The 24,151-nt window shown below is 40.2% G+C and overlaps 2 protein-coding genes across 4 annotated transcripts in view; one reads left to right on the top strand and one right to left on the bottom strand.

The window, feature by feature from the left end:
* Positions 1–9: 9 nt before the first annotated feature.
* On the bottom strand, positions 10–22,242 carry cfap97d2 (CFAP97 domain containing 2). Of its 2 annotated transcripts, none has more exons than XM_071479672.1 (7): positions 21,998–22,242; positions 2,162–2,301; positions 1,886–1,988; positions 1,625–1,705; positions 1,179–1,297; positions 835–1,021; positions 10–692 (listed from the first exon to the last, which is right to left on the bottom strand). In XM_071479672.1, the coding sequence occupies exons 3-7, from the start codon at positions 1,979–1,981 to the stop codon at positions 303–305; spliced, it is 873 nt and encodes a 290-aa protein (XP_071335773.1). In that variant the 5' UTR covers positions 1,982–1,988; positions 2,162–2,301; positions 21,998–22,242; the 3' UTR covers positions 10–302. The 2 variants fall into 2 exon arrangements, with proteins under 2 accessions (XP_071335773.1, XP_071335781.1); XM_071479680.1 differs by having other exon boundaries at positions 886–1,021.
* The window catches only part of fgf14 (fibroblast growth factor 14), a 103,180-nt gene continuing 93,664 nt past the window's right edge, over positions 14,636–24,151 (top strand). The window contains exon 1 of one of the 2 annotated variants that reach the window (XM_071479711.1): positions 14,636–16,232. In XM_071479711.1, the coding sequence (XP_071335812.1) occupies positions 16,025–16,232 (208 nt within the window). In that variant the 5' untranslated portion in view covers positions 14,636–16,024. The remainder of the gene's footprint in view (positions 16,233–24,151) is intronic. The other variant, XM_071479693.1, reaches the window with a different exon arrangement.

The following is a 24,151-nucleotide window of genomic DNA, read 5'->3' as shown; positions in this document are numbered from 1 at the left end:
ATTACTCCATTTGTTTATTCTTTGTTATGAAATAAACAAATTACAAAAGGTTATTTGGCATTTTGTTTGTGTTTATTACGTCACCCATAGTCGTGTTCTCTTCATAAAATTATCTCAGTGCACAGCCTATACAAAGTACTACTGCTGGTCCATTTAGACTAAACCAGTATTGGAGCTCATGTAACTGCCATACAATATCTGAGTACAGTTCTGGAGCCAATACTGTGTTTGTCCAAACTGCTTATGCTGGAGTCTCTTTACTGTACAGAAAAACACAGCTTTGATAAAAACAACCAGGTATTTTATCCTTCCTCTGTGCATGTGGTTTCCTGTCTGTGTGTTGAAGGTGTATTAGGGGTGTTGGACATTTCAGATCCACCAGGAGCCAAGGACTGTTCAACAGAGTGTTTATCTGGTGTAATTTGAATTGTGTCAGAGGGATCAGGATTTTCAGGTGTATCTGGTGAGATGGACTTCTCAGGTACATTTGGTTCAGTGACAGGGTGTGTATCTGTGTCCTGTTGTATCTCTGTTACTCCTTGTTTCTTGCTGATTTCTGTCTTCTTTTCATTTTCCTCAGATTCTGCTTTGCCATTTGTCGTGTTGCTTGCAGGGCTGCGTGTGGTTGCATCTGTGTTCATTTTTTGTTCTTTATCACATCCACTGCTCTGCTTTCTGGGTTTCTCTTGTCCCTGGTGTTGACACATGAAACAAAATCTTTGTTATGGTGTAAAACAAAGATCATGATACAGTTTAGGAGGTGATTATTACTCCAATGTTTCATAACATATACTGTGCATGATTTATGAATTGTGCTCAATAAATGAAAATAACCTTTTGCTGTTTAGCTTTTCCTCTTGGGTAATGTGCAATGCTGTCCATCACCTTTTGAGTTTTGAGCCAGTCCTCATGCCAGCTGCTCACATTATAGTGAGGCCTGCACTGGCTCAGGCGGAACAGGATCATTTGATTCTCCTTGGTAATACGGAGGAACTCCAGCTGTCGCTTCTCCTTGCCAAGGCTACAATGAAGAGTAAAGACAGGCTGAACAGCTGGGTTTTTAGTTTCAAGGGCCACCCAATATCTTCACAATACAACTTGTTGCCTAATTTTAAATATGTTTTTCACAACACTAATGATTCTGCCACAGCAAATAAAAAGCTTAAACCTTAACAAACCTTTTCCTGTCATAGTAGTTCCTGTTGTCAACTCCTCCAGTTGTTCTCATGATGTGTGATATTTTTTCCATAAGAATATTGTTTTCCCTCTGAATCTTCAGTGCCCACTCCTCTTCAAGCTTAACAAGACAAAATGTTATTACAAAGAGAAACAATGTATTTACACTAGAGAGAAGACCCGGTAGTTTTAACAAGACACCTGGGAAAAAAACATTTTAGCTATTGCCTATTAATACTACAGGTGTGCTTTATATTTAACTGAGGGTAAACACAATTGAATATTTCCCGTTGTACTCATTTATAATTAGAATTGGTTAAAAAATTCATCATTCCTCATTTCATTTTTCTAGTTTGAGGCTTTACTGGATGGTTTCAGTACCAAACCATCTGCTGCCAGCCTATGGACATGAAGTGAGTTCAGTTGAAAACAAGAGATAAAGAGCAACCTTTTGTTTCTTCAGCTTCAGAGCTAGGTGACCATAGGTCTTCGGTGGAGTCGTGTTTATTGTTGGCTTAGCTGACTTTACCTTGGGAAAAAAATCAAAGCAAAACAAAACAATTACAGCTTTGGTGATGATACAAATGTCATCATACACTAACTGGATGGGAGGAAAGGTTAATATGATAAGTTTGTGTCTAGAATAAAAGCTTGAGGTCGAGACATTTTGAATCTGGGATAACAGGGACAAATACACGTTGCTCCTAACCTTCCTCCTGTGTAAATCATATGAAGCTTTGTCCCATTTCTGCTGGAGATATTTGCTTCCAGTGGGAAGCAGAGGTTGATATGCCAGATGCTGCATTGTTGTCCTGTAAACAAAAAACATTAAACAGAGGTGCAATATTACAAGCCCCCCACCCCCACTAGAAAGAGAAACAAACATATTTTAATGCTGTATCATTCTGCATAAGTGTTGTAGTCCGGAATTAATCAAATAAACAGCATGTTTGCTAAACCAGTTCCTCATGCGTCTCTGACTCACCTGTAGCTGTCCTGGTGTCTCAGTATGACAAGTCCTTATCTGCCCGAGAGTGTGTTCATGCTCTAAACCGTCCAGGTTGACTGAAGCTCAGAGACGGCAGTCTGTTTTCTGCCAGTTGCACATGGTTGCCATGACAGCAGCTGGAGAGAGCAGAGATGAATGAATGGTTTCAAACGATGTGCTTGTTTAGCAAGTTCCACACAGAGAAACGCATACAGGCATAGAGATAGGCTAATTAGAGAGGGGACTGTGTAGAGAGTGACTGTAAAATGAGCTGCTCTGTGAAGGTGCCGTGACTCACACTTATAAACTGAAAATGAACTGGAATACAAACTGAGTTTTCAAAATGTGTTTGTGCACCATTTAAACTATTATTTATGCATGGATGAAAAATTAAAAAATGACACTAATTTATGAACACTGATGTCAGAGTCAAAGTTCAATTAATCTGCTAAATGGGCTGATTGTGGAATAGATAAATCAAATGTCTAATTCTTAATAGAAAAACCTGACAGCAATCAATCCGTGACGTCAAGGGAAAGTAGGTTACTATACTTTTCTTCTTGCTGCATACGGACACTTACAGCCTTGGTAACAGTTACTTGGAAACTTACATCAGAGCAACTTCAACTTTCACACTTAGTGCAAACACAGTTTGTACATAAGACACCCACGGAAAATCTGCTGTCATAAACCACACTGTAAACTGATGCCTGATCATGAGGGAAAAAACTTAACAGAAAATCTGGCTTATTTAAAGAAAAAACACCTTTTTATTCACCTTAAATTCAATGCACGAAACACATAACATTGTATACAAATCTGTGCTATCATGCTAAATTATATTATAGTATGTTTGCAAAGTATTCTGTAAATCTTCTGGATTATAAAACACAAAGGAGTGTTATCTCAGATTTGTTGAATGAATCCCATTGAGGTGACTTCATGAATGAACATCTACATTACAACACTCCCCCCTACCGGCTGGAGCTGGCTATGACGATTTGTGGTGCAACTGAGATCATCACTGTTAATAATTCAAATCCCACGCCAGAATGAACAACCAAATCACTCATGAAACCGTAATAGATCAAACTGTAACAGATGATTATATCACCCTCTTTTTCCTCCACCATGATAAACTGCGACTTTAGTGGAACAAACTTTAGTGTATTTTAGACAACAAAACAGTCTCAACATTAACATTGACTACCAACATATGCAAAACCTGTGGACCCAACCATTAATCCCCAAACATATATGCAAATAATTCCATGTGTATAACTTTTATGATTATTTTACATAATAATACAGTTGTGTACGATTGTAGGAGTTGTTGTAAGAGTGCCACAGCAAAGGATGATTCTTCATGTCTGACATTTCTTCACACATGCCCTCACAGGCCAATTAACTGTTCCTCTCAGTGCAGTCACGTCTCAGTGCCTAGGAAGAGTCCTCATGAATTAATTATAGGCAATAAAGTGTTTCCAGTTCAATTTGTTACTTTGTTGTATGAGAGGAGACGTGATGATGAGACAGATGGCAATGATGATAAAAGGTGCCTCTAGCTCTTCCTCTTCCTTTTTTGTGTTAGTGCTTCCTTTGTCTATTGCATTCCAAAAATCTAAATATCTTGTTTTAAATCCAAGGTTTAATGGGGATACAACAAAAATCATATTTGGTGTGCTTGTAAAATTAATGCACAGATTTTGAATGCTACTATTATGTGTTATAACATGGAATGATAAAGCAATTCTGTCTCTATGCACAGCGCCTCTAAACTAAATTTAGTTGCCATCCCATATTTCATATGTTTGACACTGATCAACAGAAATAATCTTTTATCTTTAAAGTAAATATGAATGTGTTCTTGCATGAATTACAAAGATAAAAACAAGTCAATGAATTACAAATATAAAAACAAGTACCGTTAGATCTGGCAACAGTTACATTCTTGAGTCTGTGTAGAGAGGTTTGCCTCAGCTTTGCCCACATGGACACTGTAGATTACTCCCATTCTTCTTTTTGAAACTAGACAAGCTCTGTGAAGTGGGATGGGGATTGTGAATAAACCAATTTTCTGCCACAAATTCTGGACTGGACTGAGGTCTGGACATGGACTTGTTCACTCCAGGACATTAACACGGTTGTTCTGAAGATGTTCCTTTCTAATTTGGCTTCATGTTTGAGGTTGCTGTCTTGTTGTTGTTACTTCTCTTGTAGACTACAGGCTTCATTTGACCATAAACCTTCACAAGCCCTCAGAGAAGCATCTCCACAGCATGGTGCAGCCAGCACCAGGCTTCATGGTGGGAATGGGTAGTTATTATTTTCTGTTGATTTGCAGTGTTTGGCTTACACCAAACTGATTCAACTTTGGTCTAATCAGATAGAACCTCCTTTCAGAGTCTTGCGTTTGAATTCTAGTGCACACTAGGTCAGATGTGCATTCATTAGCGGTAGGTGTTTACATTTGTGGGGGATACTGAAGCCTATCCCAGCACACACTGGGCAAGAGGTGGGGTTAAACCATTCACATTAACACACAGCCACAAGCAACACAGTCTTTAGTTTGCCTAACCTGCATTCCTCTGGTCTGCAGCAAGAAACTGGTGCACCTGGAGGAAACTCAGACGAAGAAAGAAGTCCACATACGCCAAAGAAATTAGTTGTATACAGAGAAACTTGTGGCCACCCACAGCTCTCTTGGTGATCTCACGGTGGCTTTGTTTTACAAAAACTCAAATGTTTAGGACAGTCTGGTATGGGCCCATTTTCAGCTCTCTTTTCATTTTCTTGACTGACCTTTCATGACTTGGGGATGGATATTCAGTGCTTCAGAAACTCTCTTGTATCCTTTCTTGTGACTGCTATTTTTCAGTAACCTTGGTGTGGGTTTATATGGAATGTTCTTTTGCATTTATAAAATAGTTTTTGTCTGGAAATCCACAACCTATGTAGCTGGACCTTTCATTATTTAACCAAAAATCACTTTGTTGCACTTTGATTACTCACAGGTGATCTCCATTCAACTTCTGCCACCTCTAGAAGGAACTGGTTTTATCATTATAAAGAGGGAAAATATCATTGCATTATCATTTTGTGTCGTTCATTTTTAATAAATGTAGGCCGATGTGTAGAGATTTGTTTTCACTTAGTTTGAGTTTCTTTCTGTTGATCACCGTCAAAAATCATGTTTATATCCATTTAGGTAAAAAAAGGAAAAATAAATCTTGGGGGCTCTGTTAATTAAGAAGGTATATAATGATGCATTTAAGATAATGAAGCTTGTTTTCATGTCCTGTTCAGAATGGCAGGGGATGCTACAGGGAAGTCTCACTGGTGATTTTCACTGCACTGTTGTGGGAATAAGTGCAAAGAAATACAGTCTCTTTGGGTGAGTGCAGTAAAACTTCACACACACATCAACGTAATAGAAACTGTGTGTGTGTCTGTGTGTGTGTGTGTATCTGTCCAAATGAGCAGAATGTTTTTCAGATGAAGCCAGTTTTAATCTTAAAGCCAAGATGTGCACATGTAATGAAGATGATCTATTATAATGTATATACTGTATGACAATCATAGAGAAGGAGAGATAAAAATGACTGATTCCACTTTAAATGTGGTCAAATCTGGCTGAAGATAATTTTGTTATTTTTCTCATATTAATAAGAGAATAATAACATTAGTGGCAAATTTGTGCCTCATTTACTTAATAAGATCCCTACTTTGTAAGTGTAATACTCAACTCTGAGACCTTGGATTTCCCAACTCCATCACCATTCTTGATTGAATCTGTTATGTATGGCAGTACAGGTATGTAGCTGTTTGCAGGAATTAGAAAATATTCATATGCAATCCAAACCAATAATTGATGGAAACTTCTAGTACCTCTTGAATATTTGTTGCCCTGTTTATCGCATTATGACCGCTGAACAGAAACACTGTCTTCCCTGATAGAGACAAATACCAGCAGTTCCCTTAGAGCTCATAATCTTCTAGTCTATGCCTGTGGCCAGAACCACAGTGAGATCAGCGAGGGGAGTCTGAGCAATTCCCCAAGGTCAGAATGAAGTTTTTTTTCCTGCGTGATGGAAAGGGACTATGGTAACAGGTCCCAAGAGAAGATCCTGTTTAGAGGTGACTGCCTCACACTGGCTCCCAATCTGCTTGTTAGGATTACTGAAAGGTCACCTACAATCAAGGAGTCCTGCCATTAAGGTTGAATAAGATTTTGCTGGCTTTGGAACAACTACAGCTTAATTTTCCCTGCATATTTATGCAGTTAGTTTGCTCACAAGTTGGCTTCAGATGTCATGCATCGTGAATGGACTGGGAAGCTTTTGTTAACAGAAGGTGTCCCAAGAACTTTCTTCTCCACACTAAGTGATCATCTCTCAGACTGTTGATGGTGTTGATGAGGCATTACAAACGCTGTCTTGGCCTTTTTAAAAATAGAAACACACATTAGAGACATCTTTAGCAACACTACTACTTCTTTTGTTTTTGACCCCGTTCTACCATCATAGACTGCAAATAAAGATGGATGTAGCCTCCTTGAAAGTTTCTGAAGAGAGGTTTTGAAGCTAAGAGTGGGCTGCTCTGCTGTCGCCATCTTGGCAGTGCCTGACTCCACCTAACTCCCAGCTAATCCAAAAATGGGCAAAAAGGTGGAGGGTGTGCGTGGAGCCGAGACTTTAGTGCATGTCTGTTTGTGGCAAGTATAGGATCACCGACCTGTCACTTCAAGCAAAATGCCCTCAATAATACATAACTTAAAGCCTTAAAAAAAATTAAATGGGTTAGTTATGAAAAGGTTCACCCCCGTAGAGTTGTCATGATGAGGGGAATTAGCCATAGAGACCAAAACCAGGCAGTAAACATGTTTATTTCTGCTGTAAAGTTTGACATTTTAACACAGGGGTCTACGGGGATTGACTCGCTTTTGGAGCCAGCTTTGTGGTCATTTGAGGAACTGCACTTTTTGGCAATGCGGTGTTGGCTTAATTTTTCAGCCCTGGAAGTTTCTGCTTGTCTACCACTATCTAGAAAGACAGAGTAGACCGCACATAGCCTTTGGCCATGTCAGAAAATGCAGAAAACACACAGTCAACATTCCTCGCTTGGATGTTGTGTGGCAGAGTTATGATCCCAGCTATATTTACCTCTTCATCTACACTTTTCCTTTGCACAAAAACCAAAACGGAACTAAGACAGTTTCCCTGGTTAACCTTAACTATAACAAAATCTGAAAACCTGTCTCACTTGATATATAGACAAAAGTTTTGAAGCCAACACAATTTTCAGCTAATGGATGGTAGAATAGGTAATGACTCTAAGGCACTATACTCTCAACCTTGCTGCTCCATTAATACTGCTGAGCTACAGGGGAATGGATGCTTTGACTCGGAAATAGGCTTTATCCCTCTAAAAATGGCTCTGTTGATGACAGTTTGGCGCATACATGCTGCACTTCCTCCTGAATGCAGGAAGTTTTAATACTCAAACCCATACAGGCATATACCCGGATAGATCTGTGCTATGAAAGGTTATAAATAATGAATGATGCGGTCTTTACAAGTTAAAAAAGACCCACAGTGCTGTTACATAACAGTGGAATGAGTTATGAGGATAACAAATTAGCCATAGTGAGGCCAAGTACAGTTACACGCTGGACTAATCGACTGCAGTAACACACACGCAGATTTATGCTCAGATTTGTCCTCTTAAATGTAACCTCAATTTTGTTCACAACTAAAAATGTTCTACTGTTTCCCTTGGCAACTTCACCTTTTCCCAACATCTTAGCTCCCTGGTTTCTGGCAAGGTCCCTTTTCCTTGAATCTTGGTTTAAGACCTGCAAAAACAAAGCAATTACTATGTATCTGGCAGGATAACTTAACCTGTGTGTCAATGTCTCTCTCTTTCTCCTGCTCAAAAATTTCTATATCATACAAAATAATTTTGTTCAGTCTGAGTATGACATTCAATCTCCTGAAGTCATATGCTTAACCCAGTTGAATAGACAATATCTATGTATGGGCCCATAGTGTCTGTCCATGGATACAGTATGGACGCATACACAGGTAACATTCATGTCCAACTAAAAGGTGAAGAATATTAGGTACCAGTAAGAGCTTCAGGTATGTATTGTCTTGTGTATTGTATTCTGCAACTTTTTCAACCAGACATCATTCACAATGGAAGACAAAAGCAAGTACACAATATAAAAGTAATGAATAAAACAAAATAAAAGAAATACTCAGGGACAGTATAGGTGATGCTATGACAAGGTGCTGCTGTCTCTTGCTGACACCACAGAGCGGGAGAGGGTCAAAAAGAGGCCAGCTGGCACAGACTTGGAGAACCCATCACCTTTATGAGGGAGAGAGCCATGCCTTTCTCAACCAAAGGACCGAAACCCAACCTGCTGCAAACCGCCAGATCCGGGGAGATGAGGGTAGATGAGGAAAGAAGGCTGCAGTTTCCGGACCCTTTGCCCAGACATTGTACTGTGGTCCACTGAAAGCCAGAAAATAATTCTGCTTGAGCTGACAGTGCCATGTGTGGAGAGTTGTGAAGAAGCCCATGAGAGAAAGGCCTTGAAGTACCAGCCCTTAGTCCAGGAAAGCAAAGAAAACGGATGGCAGGCATGGTTGTTTCCCGTGAGGATGGGCTACAGAGGTTTCTCAGCCAGATCAACGTGGTGGCTGTTATCAGCTCTGGGCCTGGACGAAAGGAGCGAGAAACAAGCAGCTTGGAGGATGGGGGAAGAGGCTTAATGAGCCTCTTGCTGAATTTGGAGTTGTGACTTAGCCACCACTGCCAGCCACCTACCAACATTTAGTGAAGGTTGGGTACCACCTGACGACCTCTGGCTGAAGGCTATGATTACCTCATTAGGTAAACGGAGAATGCACCCCAACAGGTGTTTGTTGTAAGTCAGTCTAGTATGAAAACAAAGAGACTTGACACTTGCTTGAGCTACACATCTTTTGTTGTTATGTGTTAATTCAGTTGAAAATGTGGACTGAATTGAAAAGTCTGTTGTTGACATGTGTTGTGTTCAGGTGCACACGGAAGGTTTTGAAATCTGAGATTTTATTCAACAACAAAAGCTCTAATACCTAATTTATAGTGTTATAAAGGGGCTGCATGGCTTCTGTCTTCAGGCAATGAATAACCAAACGTATTTAAGAGATTTAACTTTAAAAAAGGTTTAAAGACCATCATTATTCATTTACATATATTGATGACTACACAAAATGAATTATTTTTTTTTACATAACAAGCTTTAAAAATACCTACTCAGAATCTGTGACTATAAATGAACAGCTTGATTGCTTTCACAGTCACTGATGGCAGGTCAAATATTCCAATGACTCTCCAGTGGGGAGTTAAGTAGCTCAAGAAGAAACATCCAACACTCAAAATAACCTGATGTTATCACATTTATTGTTCACCTACTTGTTGCATTTCTTTTCTGGTAGAGGTAGTAGAAGATAATCTTTTATCCTTGCTGTTACCGTGACTTGTACTCTTCTCTACAGGAGGAGCAGGATAAAGATAGTGTATAGAGCAGAACAGACCGGTTCACTACATGACAGATCAGTAGCTAAAGAGGGAGTGAAATAGCTGAAATATTGATTATCTTGTTGGCACTGCAGGAAACAATCAATCGCATGACCGCACATGGCTGTACGTTCTGGTAGACGCCGGCTTCATGAGCATAACTATGTAGCGGCATTGTTACAACCATATAGAGTAGAGAAATGCATCTCACTGAGAGAAACACATTAAAAAGACAACATGGATAACAGCTGCAGAAATACGGCTGCTGGAGTCACCATAGGATCAAGCTAAACTGTGAAGCAGCAGAAGAGAGCTCAGACAGGCTCAGAATGTAAAGGTTTTTCATAACAAGGGAACAAATGTGATGATTATGACAATTCTCACTGGACAGGAAACTCCACGAGAGATGGTTATAAAAGGACATGATTTGAGAGCGGGCTTTATTTTAGGCCTTACGCATCATTAAGACATGAGTGTGTGTGTGCGTGTGTGTGTCTGTGTGTGTGTGAGTATGAATCGCTTCTGGGTAAAGTTTAGATGAGGGCATAGGGAGAAAGGCCAGAGAAAGAGCAGTGCCAGCAGTCCACGATGCTTGGTATGAGAGTGACCACTGTAGCATTCATTACTAATATCATCTCACTCCTCCGTTTGACCGTAAGCTCTTCCTCATGCTTTGGGTGACTACTCAGTGAAGGCACTTTTTGCCTCGCCCAAAAGCAAAACTAAGAACATCTATCTTCATCTATATTTCAAGCCCATGCCTTTGTGACAGATGTATCCAAATATAGTCAATACTGTCAGACTGCATTGAAACCATGGATGACATTATGGCTTTTTTTTAGAGGGGAAAAAATTCACTTGCCAGAGGAACAGAGAACTGCCAGTCCCCATGTTGAAATGAACACCATTAGAGTCATTAAACACTTGAAATGAATGTGAAGTTGATCACATCTCCAACTGCTCCTTACATTTCTGAAACTCCACAGGGTTTGTTGAACACCTATGAGATGGGCCCTGAAGTTTGGTTGGAGGAGAGGCTGTGGCACAGTCAGCAAATAAAAAGAAGGCTCATGATGGATCTGTCTGTTAACAAAGACCATGTAACTTGAAACTTATTCATTACTCTGGAGACAGTCACATTTTTGTCAGGCTCAGTTCTGTGTAATTCATTATATGCTAGAAATCATTAAGAAGTAAGATCTTTAAAAAATGATTTATTTATCATGTACCTTTTTTCCTGTCTTTGAAAGTAGTTGTGATTTTTTTCCCCTGCATATTTTAAAATACTTTTTTGTTAACTTGTATACCATGACACTATCATGTAACATGGATGACAGAAAGATAGAATAAAGACATGGGCCTCTGACCATCATTATAGGACCATGATACTGTGCTGTATATCCTGGTGGACTGAATTAGACTGTATTACTAGCACACTATACTCTTTGAATGTGGGCTGGTTTGCTTGTACAGTGCAGAGTGTCTAAATCTGCACTGGGCCAGTGTCATTGACCTTATCTCTCTGAAATAATGAATATTGTTGGTCACAATGGATTTTAAAGAGGAGGTGGTTATTATGTGTGTGGGATTCCTCAATTTGCTCCATTGGTCTTTGCCCTGTTAGTCACAATGTGGGTGCACTGGAGAGGTTTTAGAGCTGATTTCTAAACATTACATATAGTGTTGCATTATAGCCACTTAACAGTGAGCAGGAACTGACAGTAAATCAAATTCTGGGTGCTAATATGTATTTTACATATCACTGGTCCAGCATGCCCAGAGTTTTTGTTTTAATTATCATATTATTCATTTGCTGTGTGCATATGAAGTATATCTTACCACTCTGATGAAACTCACAACTCTATTAGTCTAATTAGCAAGAGCTGTAAACTCTCTGTGCAACACATCAGTTTCATCCTTAGTATTGATACTATGTTAAATTGCATTGTCACTATTAAACTAAACTAAACTAAACTAAACTAAACTAAACTAAACTAAACTAAACTAAACTAAACTAAACTAAACTAAACTGAACTGAACTAAACTAAACTAAACTAAACTAAACTAAACTAAACTAAACTAAACTAAACTAAACTAAACTAAACTAAACTAAACTCAGTGAAGTGATTTCTGTGAGGATTTTAGGAGTAGGGTCTAATAGTTTGCACCCAGTGATGCACAGAAAGCAGTTCTGGCACTTCAGCTTTGTCTGTGGACATCAGTGACTGGGGGGGGGACGACTCTCACTGGGACTGAGCAGAACCTACTTGCAATTTGTTTACATACTGAGTTGTGTTTATGTATATGGATAGTGTGTATAGTGTGTGTGTGTGTGTCTGTGTGTGTGTTTGTGTGTGTGTGTGTGTGTGTGTGTGTGTGTGTGTGTGTGTGTGTGTGTGTTTGAAAGTCTTTGGTCATGATGTGGTTCACAGCAGCTGTTCATTTTCTAGTGAACACTTGCTCTAAGCAGTGCCAAACACAGCTCATTCTCCTTCTCTGACATCTTGGCTGTGGGCATGCTGGGTGAGGGGGGAGCGGATGGTTTTCACACTGATACTGAACATGGACATACATGTGGTCTTAGTGTAGCATTCCCTGAAAGCGCTGGTCCTGCCTTGGGCAAGAGCACAAGTTTCTAAATTAAGCTTCAACAGGCTAATTATGAAACATCTTTTTACATGAATGACGGAATGACTTCACTTTGACTTTCACTCGTTTGTGCCCATGTATAAATTGCCATACTTATTAATTCCCTTATTAACATTACTGGCACGAATCAACAGCATAAATCTCTTCATTGTCATAGTAATCCTCAGCTCTGTCCAATATTACAGTATGTAATCTATTTCAAGAACCTACACCCAGTGTATAAAATCTAAATATTCACTCCCTTCAAGAGAGCATCTTAAGGTGCTGGATATTCACTCAAATTTAACAGTTAATGACTTAATGTAGTTGATGATTTAACATAATTTACTCAAATTATCACAGCAAAGTTCATCATGCTTACTGACACTTTTCAGTGTATTACATTGATGTTACTTTCCTCAGTCTAATGCAAAATGTGTGTGTAGATTGTTACTAAGGACTTTTGTAAAAATCATCTAAAATTTTTCACATTAGATAATACGATATGAATCCCTCCATATAGGCCTACCAATCTCCAAATGATAACACTCATTCATGCCATCTTCACACTCCCCCAAGTGTGAGCCTTTTACAGTGTACAGTAAGACCACAGAAACCGGGAGCAAAACTGGAGCCAGTCCATTTATCTCTGTACATCTTAAATCAAGTTATTTTTCCCCATCAGAAGAAAACAGGCCGTTAAAAACTCACAAGGGAGCAACTTCTTGCCGGCTACAGCCTGGGCAATCAGAAAGAAGTATTCTAATGATCCCTGACAAAATTGTCAGACGATATCCTCCAGGGTGCGATGATACTTTACATTACAGTCGACGGATCGATGGGGAGGATGACACGAGAGGCCTCTGCAGAGGGAGAGAACTGGAGAGCCTGGAGTGCACCACTCTGACTTGTGCTGAGTCCATTTGACCACACACGTGTATATTGCTTAAATAACTGCATTTACCCGTTGTCTGAGGTGCTGCACTGGATATATGTGTGTGGAGGTCCTGTGGCTTTGTGCGGTATGGTAAATGTGTTCACAGGTGTACAACATGTTTGAAAATTTGATGGCCACCCCTTAAAATCAATAAGAAATTCTTTGCAGTTAGCCTTTAAACCGTGACACGGCAAAATTATAATGCTGTGTAAAGACAGTCTATCAGGAAACATTTTGTTTCAAAGTGGCCCACATCCCTGAGGAACCAGTTATCACAGACAACTGACAAGACCTGGGCGCCACAAAACTAGGTCATTAAAGTGGATTAATGCTGTAATTCAGAGATGAACACACAACACAACCCCACTAATGAACTCCTCCAGTCTCTCATCAAGCTTCCTGTGCTGTGGTTAATATTGTTTACACAAACCTCAGCTTTTTCTCTGTTCTCCTCACTTGAAGTTACATCCAGTAAAAGAAGCTTTTGATTATGACTCTTTCATGAAGAGTTCAACTGTCACTAATTGTCCATAAAAGGAGATAATTATGAAAAAGAATGATCTTAAAATCATGGGTGATATATGTTACAAATACATAACCTAAGTGTATTACATGTCAAAGTGATACAGGTTCCATACATGTAAGGTAAATTGGGAAAATTAAAGGATCAATGAAGTGATATAGTGCAACACTGTTTCCTCATCATTTTGAATCAACCTTTATCCTTAAGCTCATATTTACAGCAAATCACCATATTAGCCAGAATTCAATACTCATCCCTCGCTAATAAATTCAAAATTACAGGAAAGAAGGCAAAATCTTCAGTTTGCAAGTAGGTCATTTGCTCTTACCAGAGCAATAATGTCGGTCATTTTGCAGTTTAACGAAGATGGCTCACTGGCAAACAGTATCTACCACCTGTGAGTGGGGTCATCCCTATACTGAGCAACTAATGGGTGCAAATACTGGCAGACAGACTGACTTGTGCCATTTGTGCTGGGAGGGAGCTGTGTTGACAGATCTCAGAGTGATTAAATCCCAGATCTGAAGTATGGAAAACATGCTCAACAGAGAAAGAGCAAACAGCAAAAACACCACTGGTGCCAAATCAAATAAAATAAAAAAAAAAACCTGAACTTTGCTTGTTGACACACACACGCACACACACACACACACACACACTTTCTCTTTCCACAGCCCGTGCCTGGTGAGGGCAGGCACAATCAGGGGAAAACAATATCTTCTTCTCCCTTAGTTTGTGATGGAAAATCTTTTAATCCTTGGAGAAAAGCAGTCACACAGTGGAAACAGTCGTCATGAGCAACACTAACTGCCCCCTTGTCCTCAGGGATAAAAGAACAAAACAGAGCTAGGAAACATATACATAAAATACCTGAATGTTTTGTCAAAGAAATGATGTACTTTTACTCTGAAAATATTACCCTATGTTTATTACATATTTAACAGATTATGTGATGTTTTAATGTTGCTTCTGCATTTATTTTTATTATAAATACATTGTTTTTTCGCAGCTTATCTTGAATTCAATTCACTCAGCTTGCTGAACATTATTAGAGATCTGTTGCAGTGCCCTTTAGGCTAGGTGCTCTGCAGCCCTGCTTCAGCAAGACTGAGATGACTTGACACATGGTACTCTCAAGCATATTGCAGGTGAGTCTCAACACCTGTGACTTCAGAGCTTTTATGCACGATTTCTCATGAACAGCCTCCTGGATGCACAGGGCTGCAACAACTTAGAGAACTGAGAGCAAAGAAACGACACACCATGAATAACCGGTACAAAGATGACTGATGTAAATGAAAGTCTCTTTGATATGCGGCGCACACATGCACAACATCCACCTCACAGTCCCTGTCATTTCCAAGAATTCAGGCTGGGACAATAGTCTCAGTCAGATCAGAAAAATTTCCGAGAGCATCACTGATATGACGGCGCAGAAACCACGTGTTTACGTAATGGAAAGCCAATCTTTCAATTTAACCCCTCCTCCCGGTCTATTTCTAACAGAGGTCCGACGCTAGAGGAAATTCATGCAAATGTTGTTACACAGGCGCGCCGTACTTTTGGAGATGCCAGTGGCGTGGTGCTGAAAAAGGCTTGAGGAAAATACCCCACAAAGGGAAGAAACGCACACTCCAGGAATCACGGACGCACACACACACACACACACACACACACACACACACACACATACACACACACCAAGATCCCAAGCCTGGCTTTACCAGAAGCGTTGCAGTGTGGGACTACAAGAAATGAAAACTGAGGTTGGTGTTATCTGACCTCGCTAAACAAGCTGCTTTAAAGGAGAGACGAATTGGACCTGATCCGGCAATGTGGTGTTTTGTTGGGGCTATCATTGCAGCAGTCTGTGCATAGGATGCATCCTCCCTTGGCTTTTGATGCTGTGCAGATCCACCCTCCTCTCCTCAGAGTGATGAACTAATAGGCAATGATTTTCTCCTCGGAAATCCACCGTGTTTTACTGTTCTCACGTTAGTTGTGTTTGTTTACTGGCGGCCCGTCTCCTCCCGGTGCGACACATGCAATTTATAGAGTATATTTTCTATTATCGACTAGTTGAGGAGGCATTCTTTATACGCCAGAAGAAGAAAACACACCATTATTACGAAGTCTGACAGACACTGAATATTTTTTGCCACCTGAATGAAAGCGCATAGGACTTGGATATACCTATTTTTCTATGATACATTTGGTAGCCTTGTCCTGGAGAACTGATCCAATTGTGTTATTATGCAACCGCAAGGATCTCATCTATATCTGGGTGTTTAAGCCACTGGATTGCTCTTCGCCCAAATCAATGTGGTTTCTTTGGAACATTTTCAGCAAAGGAACGCATATGCTGCAGTGTCTTTGTGGCAAGAGTCTTAAGAAAAACAAGAATCCAAGTGGTAAGCTCATCACCATTATGCCTACTCCTCCGTTTCGCTGTGAACCGGCGTTGTGCGTGAGTGTGTGAGACAGTGTGTGTGTGTGTGTGTGTGTGTGTGTGTGTGCGCGCGATTGTGTGTGTGTGGATCTGCGTTATTCGTTTGTTTGTTGTAATGGTGATAGATCTGCAATCATATTTATGCAGCCAGTGGATCATGCAGAGGCGCTGGGAGGGGGGAACAACTTATTCTGTGCAGCTACTATCGGCGAGCCCAGGTTTGGGGACGCGCAGCGCACAGACACAAAAAAGCCCCCCTGCATCGCCACGGCACCATGATCTCCTAACTTTTTAAATAGCGCTCACACACACACACACATACACACCCACACATACACACACAGGGGCTAGATGTTATTTCAGTGCATCAAATCCACACACAGCCATTCTATCCGATATGATTCCCCCTAACCAGATTATTCCATCCCCGGGTTTACTGCAGCAGCATTCCCCCTCTGCAACACCACTTCTCGATTAAATGGGCTACTCGCTATGTTTCCAGCAAGCCAGCCGGAGGAGACAGACTATTCCTTCTTGTCTATCTCTCGGCTGTTGCAGGCCAGTGTACAGCATTGCAAGAACATTATTTTATATGAGCACTTAAGTTGATTTTTGTTGAAGAGCCAGGGCAGCCGAGGCGCGAATAGGACATGCAGAAAGGAGCCAGGCTCCACTGCACTAATGCAAATCCTGCACTTCAACAGTCGACACCTTTTCTATTCAGATCCTGGACATTTCTTGTGTGTGAAAAAGCAGCACACAAGCCCTGCCTTCACTATCACACCAGCAGTTATTAGTTCAAATATGTAGCTGATTGAAAGTAACACTGTAGAGCTCCAGTGAGCTGGGGATGTTTATTTCAACAGGCTGTTGTAGGTATCAAAGCCAAGCCCCAGGTGAACAGCCTGTAGTGCGGACCACTTTCCCTCAGGTTGTGGGTTTGAGGATGATGTGCTCAGCAGCAGTACAGTTCCTCCATACTGCAACTGCAGTGTAGTAGATCATCATCATACTGTAGCGGGACTGCTTCGCCATGCTGATACTGCAGGAGCAACGACAAAAACATTGTCTACTATCATCAAAAAACACAATCTATTTGATTCATCATAGCATAGTTTAACCAGGGTTGGTGTTGATGGACACTTAAGGTGACAGTCAAAGCATTGTTAGCCTCACTTTGTGCCCTTCACGTAGCAACCACCATTTTTTCCACTTAAAGACTTTGCATGGACGAACTCAGTGCTCACAGTGCTAATGCTAAATGGATGTATCTCTTAAAGACAAGTGCAAGTTAAACTTCAGGGAAAAACCCGTTTGAAAATACTTACCACACAATTGGAGACATTTCCAGATTCCTTCAATACTCTTCGAAACATCAGGGACAAAACCAACGAGAGGACCGCACAAAAGAAATACCATGAAACTGGTGTCCCAAGTTTCCAGTTTAGTTAACAGTTAGCAAACAAACCAAAGGTTGCAGGTGATATAGCCTATAGAAATTAATTATTTATCATCAAGTTCATCCATATTTATAAACAATGTATTAAGTATTTATAAGTTAGTATGAATTTTAATTCACATTATTTTAGAATTTCATATAAATTGTCTATCTCACATATTTTTTCTATTCCATTATCGCTACGTCACTTCCGGCTGCTATCTACATTAGTTTTTAGGGATTTAGCTTGGAGGAGAAGGGCGCCATGTAGCAAAGGGAAAATTTTTGTTCCAATTTTTAAAAAGGGCTCTAAAGACCCTGTGAATATCCCCAAACCAAGTGCTAAGTGTTGTCACACAACCTGTGAGTTTCTTCACACTTTAGAATGACAGTGTGAACTTATCAGTGCCGAGCTTTCACATACAAAAATGATGATTAAATCAAAGGCACAATTTGGGGCTAAGCCACAGAAGGCTCTGGGGTGAAAACTGACAGATAGCTGCTCAGTGGAAAAGCCGCAGTGAGACACTAACTCACCTAACTTATGCTTAACACCATACAGCCAGTCGTTAAAACTTGAGACCATGTGCCTTTCAAATTGAGAGTAGCCCACATTTACCTGGTGGAGGCTCATTATTGAATTATCACAAAGTGATGGTTTGGGCCCAATCGTCAGGGTTTGTGCTGAAGCAGCAGATAGAGCGAGTAGTTCACTGGGAAATGAAGTAGGCCAGGATGCAGACTGTGTCAGTGGAGTGCTGTAGTGTTTCTTATGACTAAAAGCTGCTAACTTTTTGAACCTGCACTGTCAAACAAATCACACAACAGATTTGTTTCAGCTACAGAGGTGCCTTAAACAACCTCAGAGGATTTTCTAGCACCTTTGTAGTAGTAGGACGGAGAATCCTCTGTGTGGCCCTCTGTCAGCAGAGGCAGGTGTTTCCAGTATAGTGCTCGCTAGGCTTGAGCTGCAAAGGCCTAGATATAGTGCTCCAGCTCTTTGGCTGTATTTTTAGTAACACAACATAACTGAGAGAACAACAGAGAGACTAAACCAACCAGGCTGTATCAATAAGACTCTCAGCCTTTGTCAACAAATAAACATGTGTCTTATAATTCCGTGATCATTATCTGTATCTCGTTTCACACTCAAAAGCTTAGGCTTCCTTGCTGTACATCGCCAGTGCATCTGGGGAGGTTAAAAGTCTAGTCCAGTCTATTAGGGGCAAGATGTTTTGTTGTCGCATGAGATTATATCTGGGGGGAGAGTTTGTCTTTAGTTTGCTGTGATTGTGCGTAACCTACATATTTGTGCTTTCTCACGCCATGATAGATATGTCAAGTGTAGCATTAAATATTCAGTCTTTCATTTCAAAATAAGTGGTAATACATTAAGTCTCTGCTGGTTTGATGCCCAATTAGGGTAGATATAGAGTATTTCTTGAAATAGATGGTTTTATGTGGAAGCTATATGTCATGGATGCCATATTGTTTAGTAGCTAAATGGGAATTGCATGGCCCTGACATTAAATGGATTAAAGCATCTCCTCTCTTTGGAGTCATCCATGCTCTAGAAGCTGTCGCTAGAGTGTGGATGAGAGATGCTGCGTTCTGATGCAGCATGAAGTGAAATGTAGGGTCTAAGTTGTAGCACACAGCAGAATGACTCGCATCATCGGTGGATACGAGGCGATTTGCCACCACGTAAAGACTACATGTCCCTTTTAAGCTCTTTTGCAAAATTGCCTTTAGATAAAGTCTCACTAAGCCTTTAGAGTCATTGACCTGTTAACATTCTCCCAGCTGCATCACTGTTTTCCCGCAAGTTGCTTCATCTGTGGTAGCTTGTCCTAAGGGTTAGTGGTCTGGTGCAACTGGCCTTGCTGATCTACCCTTAATGTTCACTCTCGTGTCCCAGCATGGGTACATGTCTTTGAGTGAATATATTTCATTAAGTCAATTACATAATGAACTAGATGAGTGGAATTGAATGGAGATACAGTAAGTTTCACCCTGCAGCCTGTGAGAATGACCACGTAGCTGTCGCTGTAAAACGTTCTGAATGTCATTGAATTAACATACAGCTACAATGACCGACAGTGGTTTAATGAGGGCATTTGGTGGTAAACGTTAGAGGAGAAATTATGTCATGAAATGTCATATTTAATGAAGGTAGACATTGATGATTGGTGCTCACTGACATATCTTGGGCTTTGTAGTGTTGTAAAGCTGTAAATATGGAAGGCAAACAGCTGGGTTGCTGAAAGGGCAGAGCTGCACTGGATGCGTGAAGTCAGTAGGTGGCTTCCTCAGAGTGGTACAGCAGCAGCTCATTGACAGCAAAGTGACAGCACAGGTCACAGAAAACTCAGGCCTCCACGTGACGATGGTTCATAGCGTATCAAATGAAACTCAGCTCTATAGTGTGTGACAGAACCAGGAGGCCCACCTGAAACCACAGCACTGTGATGCTATTGCTCTGGAGCTTTAACCTTAAGCTGTAGGGTTAAAGTTGTCTTTGGCATGGCCAACCATACTGACCATTGGAAGACTGAGACGTGTACCAATGCTGAAAACTCAAAAATTCAAATATGTTGATTTTTGAAAAATACATCTATGGATATAAATTTGTATCTCACATTATCTAAAATTATAAAACAGTGAACAAGCAGAAACAGATATGAACAAAAGGCATTTGTTTGGACATGCAACATTTTTTTTAGACTTGTGTTTACCTAGTCTACAGGTATATGGCTGTAAACTGTAGTTGACAGGTTCACGACCAGGCTGTTAAATACCTTGTAAAGAACAATGACTGCTTTTGTGTCAGCATATTGAATGACCCCTTGATAAGGTGCATGTTCACATGTCTCGATACTGCTCACTGTCATATCAAGTTTATGAACCTATCAGTGTGAAATAGTCGTTTTACTGCCTGCTGCTCTTTGCTGAGCAACGACTTCAGGTGTAATCTGAAATTACATGTGCGCTTTAATAACCATGCTGCTGGTCTCTTTTCACCATGCAATTATTACTTCAGAGAGAGAGAGAGAGCAATACATGTCAAATTTTACTTTCTCCAAAAATCATGCTGGTTTGAAAATTTGATTATAAAATGGATTTTCTATACAGTTAAAACACCCTTTATTAATTTGTGCAACATACCCACGCTAGTTTAATTTGTGGTAACAAAGAAACAGCAGTGTAATTAAAGGGGATGGGTAAGATTCAAACAAGAACTCCTACAATTAGAATAACAGCAGGGTTGGCTAAAAATATCCTCCTCCAACCACAGTGGCATGTTGCTAGGTTTCATACAGAAACATTGCAGTAAGTTTGTAAATGGCCAAACTGCAGTAGCTTGTCTGATAAAGCACATGGGCTTTGCAGGCTCTGGTATATCACGGCTGAGATTAAAAAACAAACAAACAAACAGACAAACAAACAAACAAACAAACAAAAAAAAACAAGCCTTACAGTTAACAAGTTCAGGAGGAGCTCAAACGTTCATCAAGGATCATTTTAAAACAGCGCTTCTTCATGCACACATCCTCACAGTGCAGTTTAATAGAAAGACAGTAAAAGTGCGCCATCAATATGAAGCGAAAACTACTTTATGCTTTGAGGTCATCAAGGACTGATTTTCTACTCACAGCAGTGTAAAAACTCAGACACAGTGTGATTCGTGTTGAGCTCTTGAGATCATTTGAAAAAAGCGATGAAGTTGCATGTCGCTGCAGTGGGTATGTCACAGGTCAACAAGAAACAGGGTTTCATCTTTTGGGTGTGATAATGTCAGTGGCATCATCAGCTTCCATAGTGAATTAATTTGGGCTGTATCTGTCCTGCTCTTGAGAAATATGACCTGCTGGGGTGATGAGATTCAAGTTCCTGGCTGCCATTCTACCTCCCTCTGTGAGACAATCAAGTTTACATACAAATCAGCTGAGATGAGAGGGCAAATATATGTTCAGTGTATAGAGACAGAAAGAAAAAGGGGGCAAGGGGAGAGAGAGGGTTAGGCTCTATATAAATCTGTGAGCACATTCAGTACGTAAAACATTGCACGCAAACTGAACTGGTTAGTTTTAGCAGAGTGAAAACTGAACATTGTTTTGTTTTGAACCTGGTCTGTCTGGTCTGCAAAGCCAGCTTGACTAATCTGGTGCATTTTCTGTCGGCTCGGTGGAGTCAGTGTTAGCTTGCATATTAGATAATACCTGTAAACGGTGAAATTGTCTTTCTTTTCAAATGGAGGCAAAGCACAAGTGGTGGATTTGTGTTCCTACCTTTACTGTAACTTGCACTCAGTAGATTGAAGACATTAGTGTTTTGGATAAACTGTGGTAGCCCCGGTAACCACTTTAGAAGGTTATGTCTTTCTTTGGTAGATCATCTAATGCTCCGTTCCCTTCCCCAAAAAATGTGTAAAATCATCTCAAGCAAAAAAGATGACATTTCTGTTTTTGCCCAGGGTGTCTAACAACACTATCAGTGTTATGTAAGCAGGTGTTACAAAACACACTGAATGATATACACTCAATGATATATTTTGTTGCAACCTTGTTAAAGGCTAAACAAATATGAGCTGCAGGTAGACCGTAAGTGAGGAGCGACGATTAGTTGATTGCTTTGAGATTTGTGTCATAGATACAGTTTGCTACCTGTGGTGTGAAAGGCTGCTGTGAAGAGCATCATGTAGCTGGGTGAGAATCACAATGTGATTACTGTGAATGATGCTGATTTGGCGAAATTATACAGCTTTGTGAAGGAAGTGTTTTATGTGTATTTTTCTTCATTAGGCTGCTTGTATGACATTTAAAAAGTATAATCAAATCTCTCACCTTTAGAAACCTCTGGTAACAAATGCATTTTCAGTTCCTGATGGCAGGCAGAGCTTTGTTTCTGCGGCTGTTTTGAGTTATGTTTGACAGAGGGGAGAAATTGGCCATTTGTGGATGGGTACAGACGTGATCTTGTCAGAATTGAAGGAACAACTTCAGATAGCGTCATAAATTGTTTCTCAATTGTCAGTTTTATGAACTTTCTTGTCATAAATCTTTTTGAGTCATTTAAGGTCAGTGAAATTTTTAGTTCTAGACCACAAGTAGTCTGTTCACCATAATTCTTAAATATGAGGTAAGTTTCTTATTTCAGGACAAAAAAAAAAGTACAGAAAAATAACTTTAAACACAATTTTAGGAGTGTACTATACTCTAAGGGCAGTGTCAGTGGCCAGTTGACTGCTGGTTATCACTACACTCTTACTGTTGCTGCACTTATCGTCAAGCCTTTCCTGCATGTTGGTGGCAGATTTACCACAAAAGCAGGGCTTGAATTCCAATCTGGCGGTCCTTGATTTTGCTGTTGGAAATGACAAATGCCACTGGCGGATTTTATTTGCAAGTTCATTAAGCCAACAATAGCTTTGTGTGTTGGTTGAAAGTTCTGTCCCCTGCTGACTTTTTTCATGTTTCCATTTTAAACCATGAAATCTTAAAATGCGCTTAATGGCTACATGCATAAACAGCATTGGTCTTACATTGCTAGTTAGTCCTTGTATTTCTCTGTCCACTGGACCTGGCTGTCACTCAGTGGATACGCAAGTCATGAAGTTTTAAAAAATTTTTTTTTTAATTTAACCTTTAAACCCACAAACTAATGTTTGGTCACTGATGTGCCTGTTGCTCACGGTTACTACTGCAGATAGCAGGCTCAGTTAGCTCAACATGGTCATGATTGCAGCTAAGGTTAGAACAGACACACACTCTATTTAATCCAGTTATACTTTTACTCTGAAAAGACACTATTGTTCAAACTGATGCCTGCCGTGCCTAATGAGTGCTGCTGAGCTCTGATTGGAAAATCACAGCATAGGGGAGGGGTTTAGCAAATGGTCAGCTGCTTCAATGTTTTCATATTTGAAATAAAAAAATATAGTATCATACACATACTTGCACTCACAGACAGGTCTTCTGGCTACTTTTTGCCCTGATGACTAGACTCATTTATGGTGACTGTAAACGAATCTGCCTGCATGTAATGCTGTTGCACATCCAGTACTTTAGTCAATAATCCTTTCTTAAAATCAAAGACATACGTGCAAGTTTAAACTTGTTTTTTTTAATATAACAGATTCATGTCAAGGACTTCCTAATTTCACCGACCTCAGTAGTTTATAACTGGATTTACATGCACATGCACAATTGTGATAGCTCTATTCCTTTCAAGGAACACTGGGAAATTGAGGTACATCTCAAAATTGTCATCACAGCAGGTATAGTATAGCCCATGCTTTCCCCACTTGGTTTTCTGCCCTGTGTCTTATGAAGGCTCCATAAATCATCTTGTAATTTGGCTCATCCTCTGCCCTTAATAGTAGGAGCTGTGTGACATGTCACCCACTTCTGTGAGTGAAGGTGTAGCATTGTGTGAGCAGCAGG

This window comes from Trachinotus anak, unplaced genomic scaffold (assembly GCF_046630095.1).
Source record: "Trachinotus anak isolate AG129_WGS33_773 ecotype Australia unplaced genomic scaffold, CSIRO_AGI_Tana_v1 ptg000001l, whole genome shotgun sequence".
Classification (NCBI taxonomy): Eukaryota; Metazoa; Chordata; class Actinopteri; order Carangiformes; family Carangidae; genus Trachinotus; species Trachinotus anak.
This window is presented reverse-complemented; position numbering and strand designations above follow the sequence as displayed.

Excerpts from the sequence above, each read along its gene's own strand:
- cfap97d2 (XM_071479672.1), bottom strand. The coding sequence starts at position 1,981 with ATGCAGCATCTGGCATATCAACCTCTGCTTCCCACTGGAAGCAAATAT. Across the intron at positions 1,298-1,624 it reads TGAAGCTGAAGAAACAAAAG|CTTGAAGAGGAGTGGGCACT; the intron begins GTTGCTCTTTAT and ends TGTCTTGTTAAG. Across the intron at positions 693-834 it reads GAAAAGCTAAACAGCAAAAG|GGACAAGAGAAACCCAGAAA; the intron begins GTTATTTTCATT and ends TGTCAACACCAG.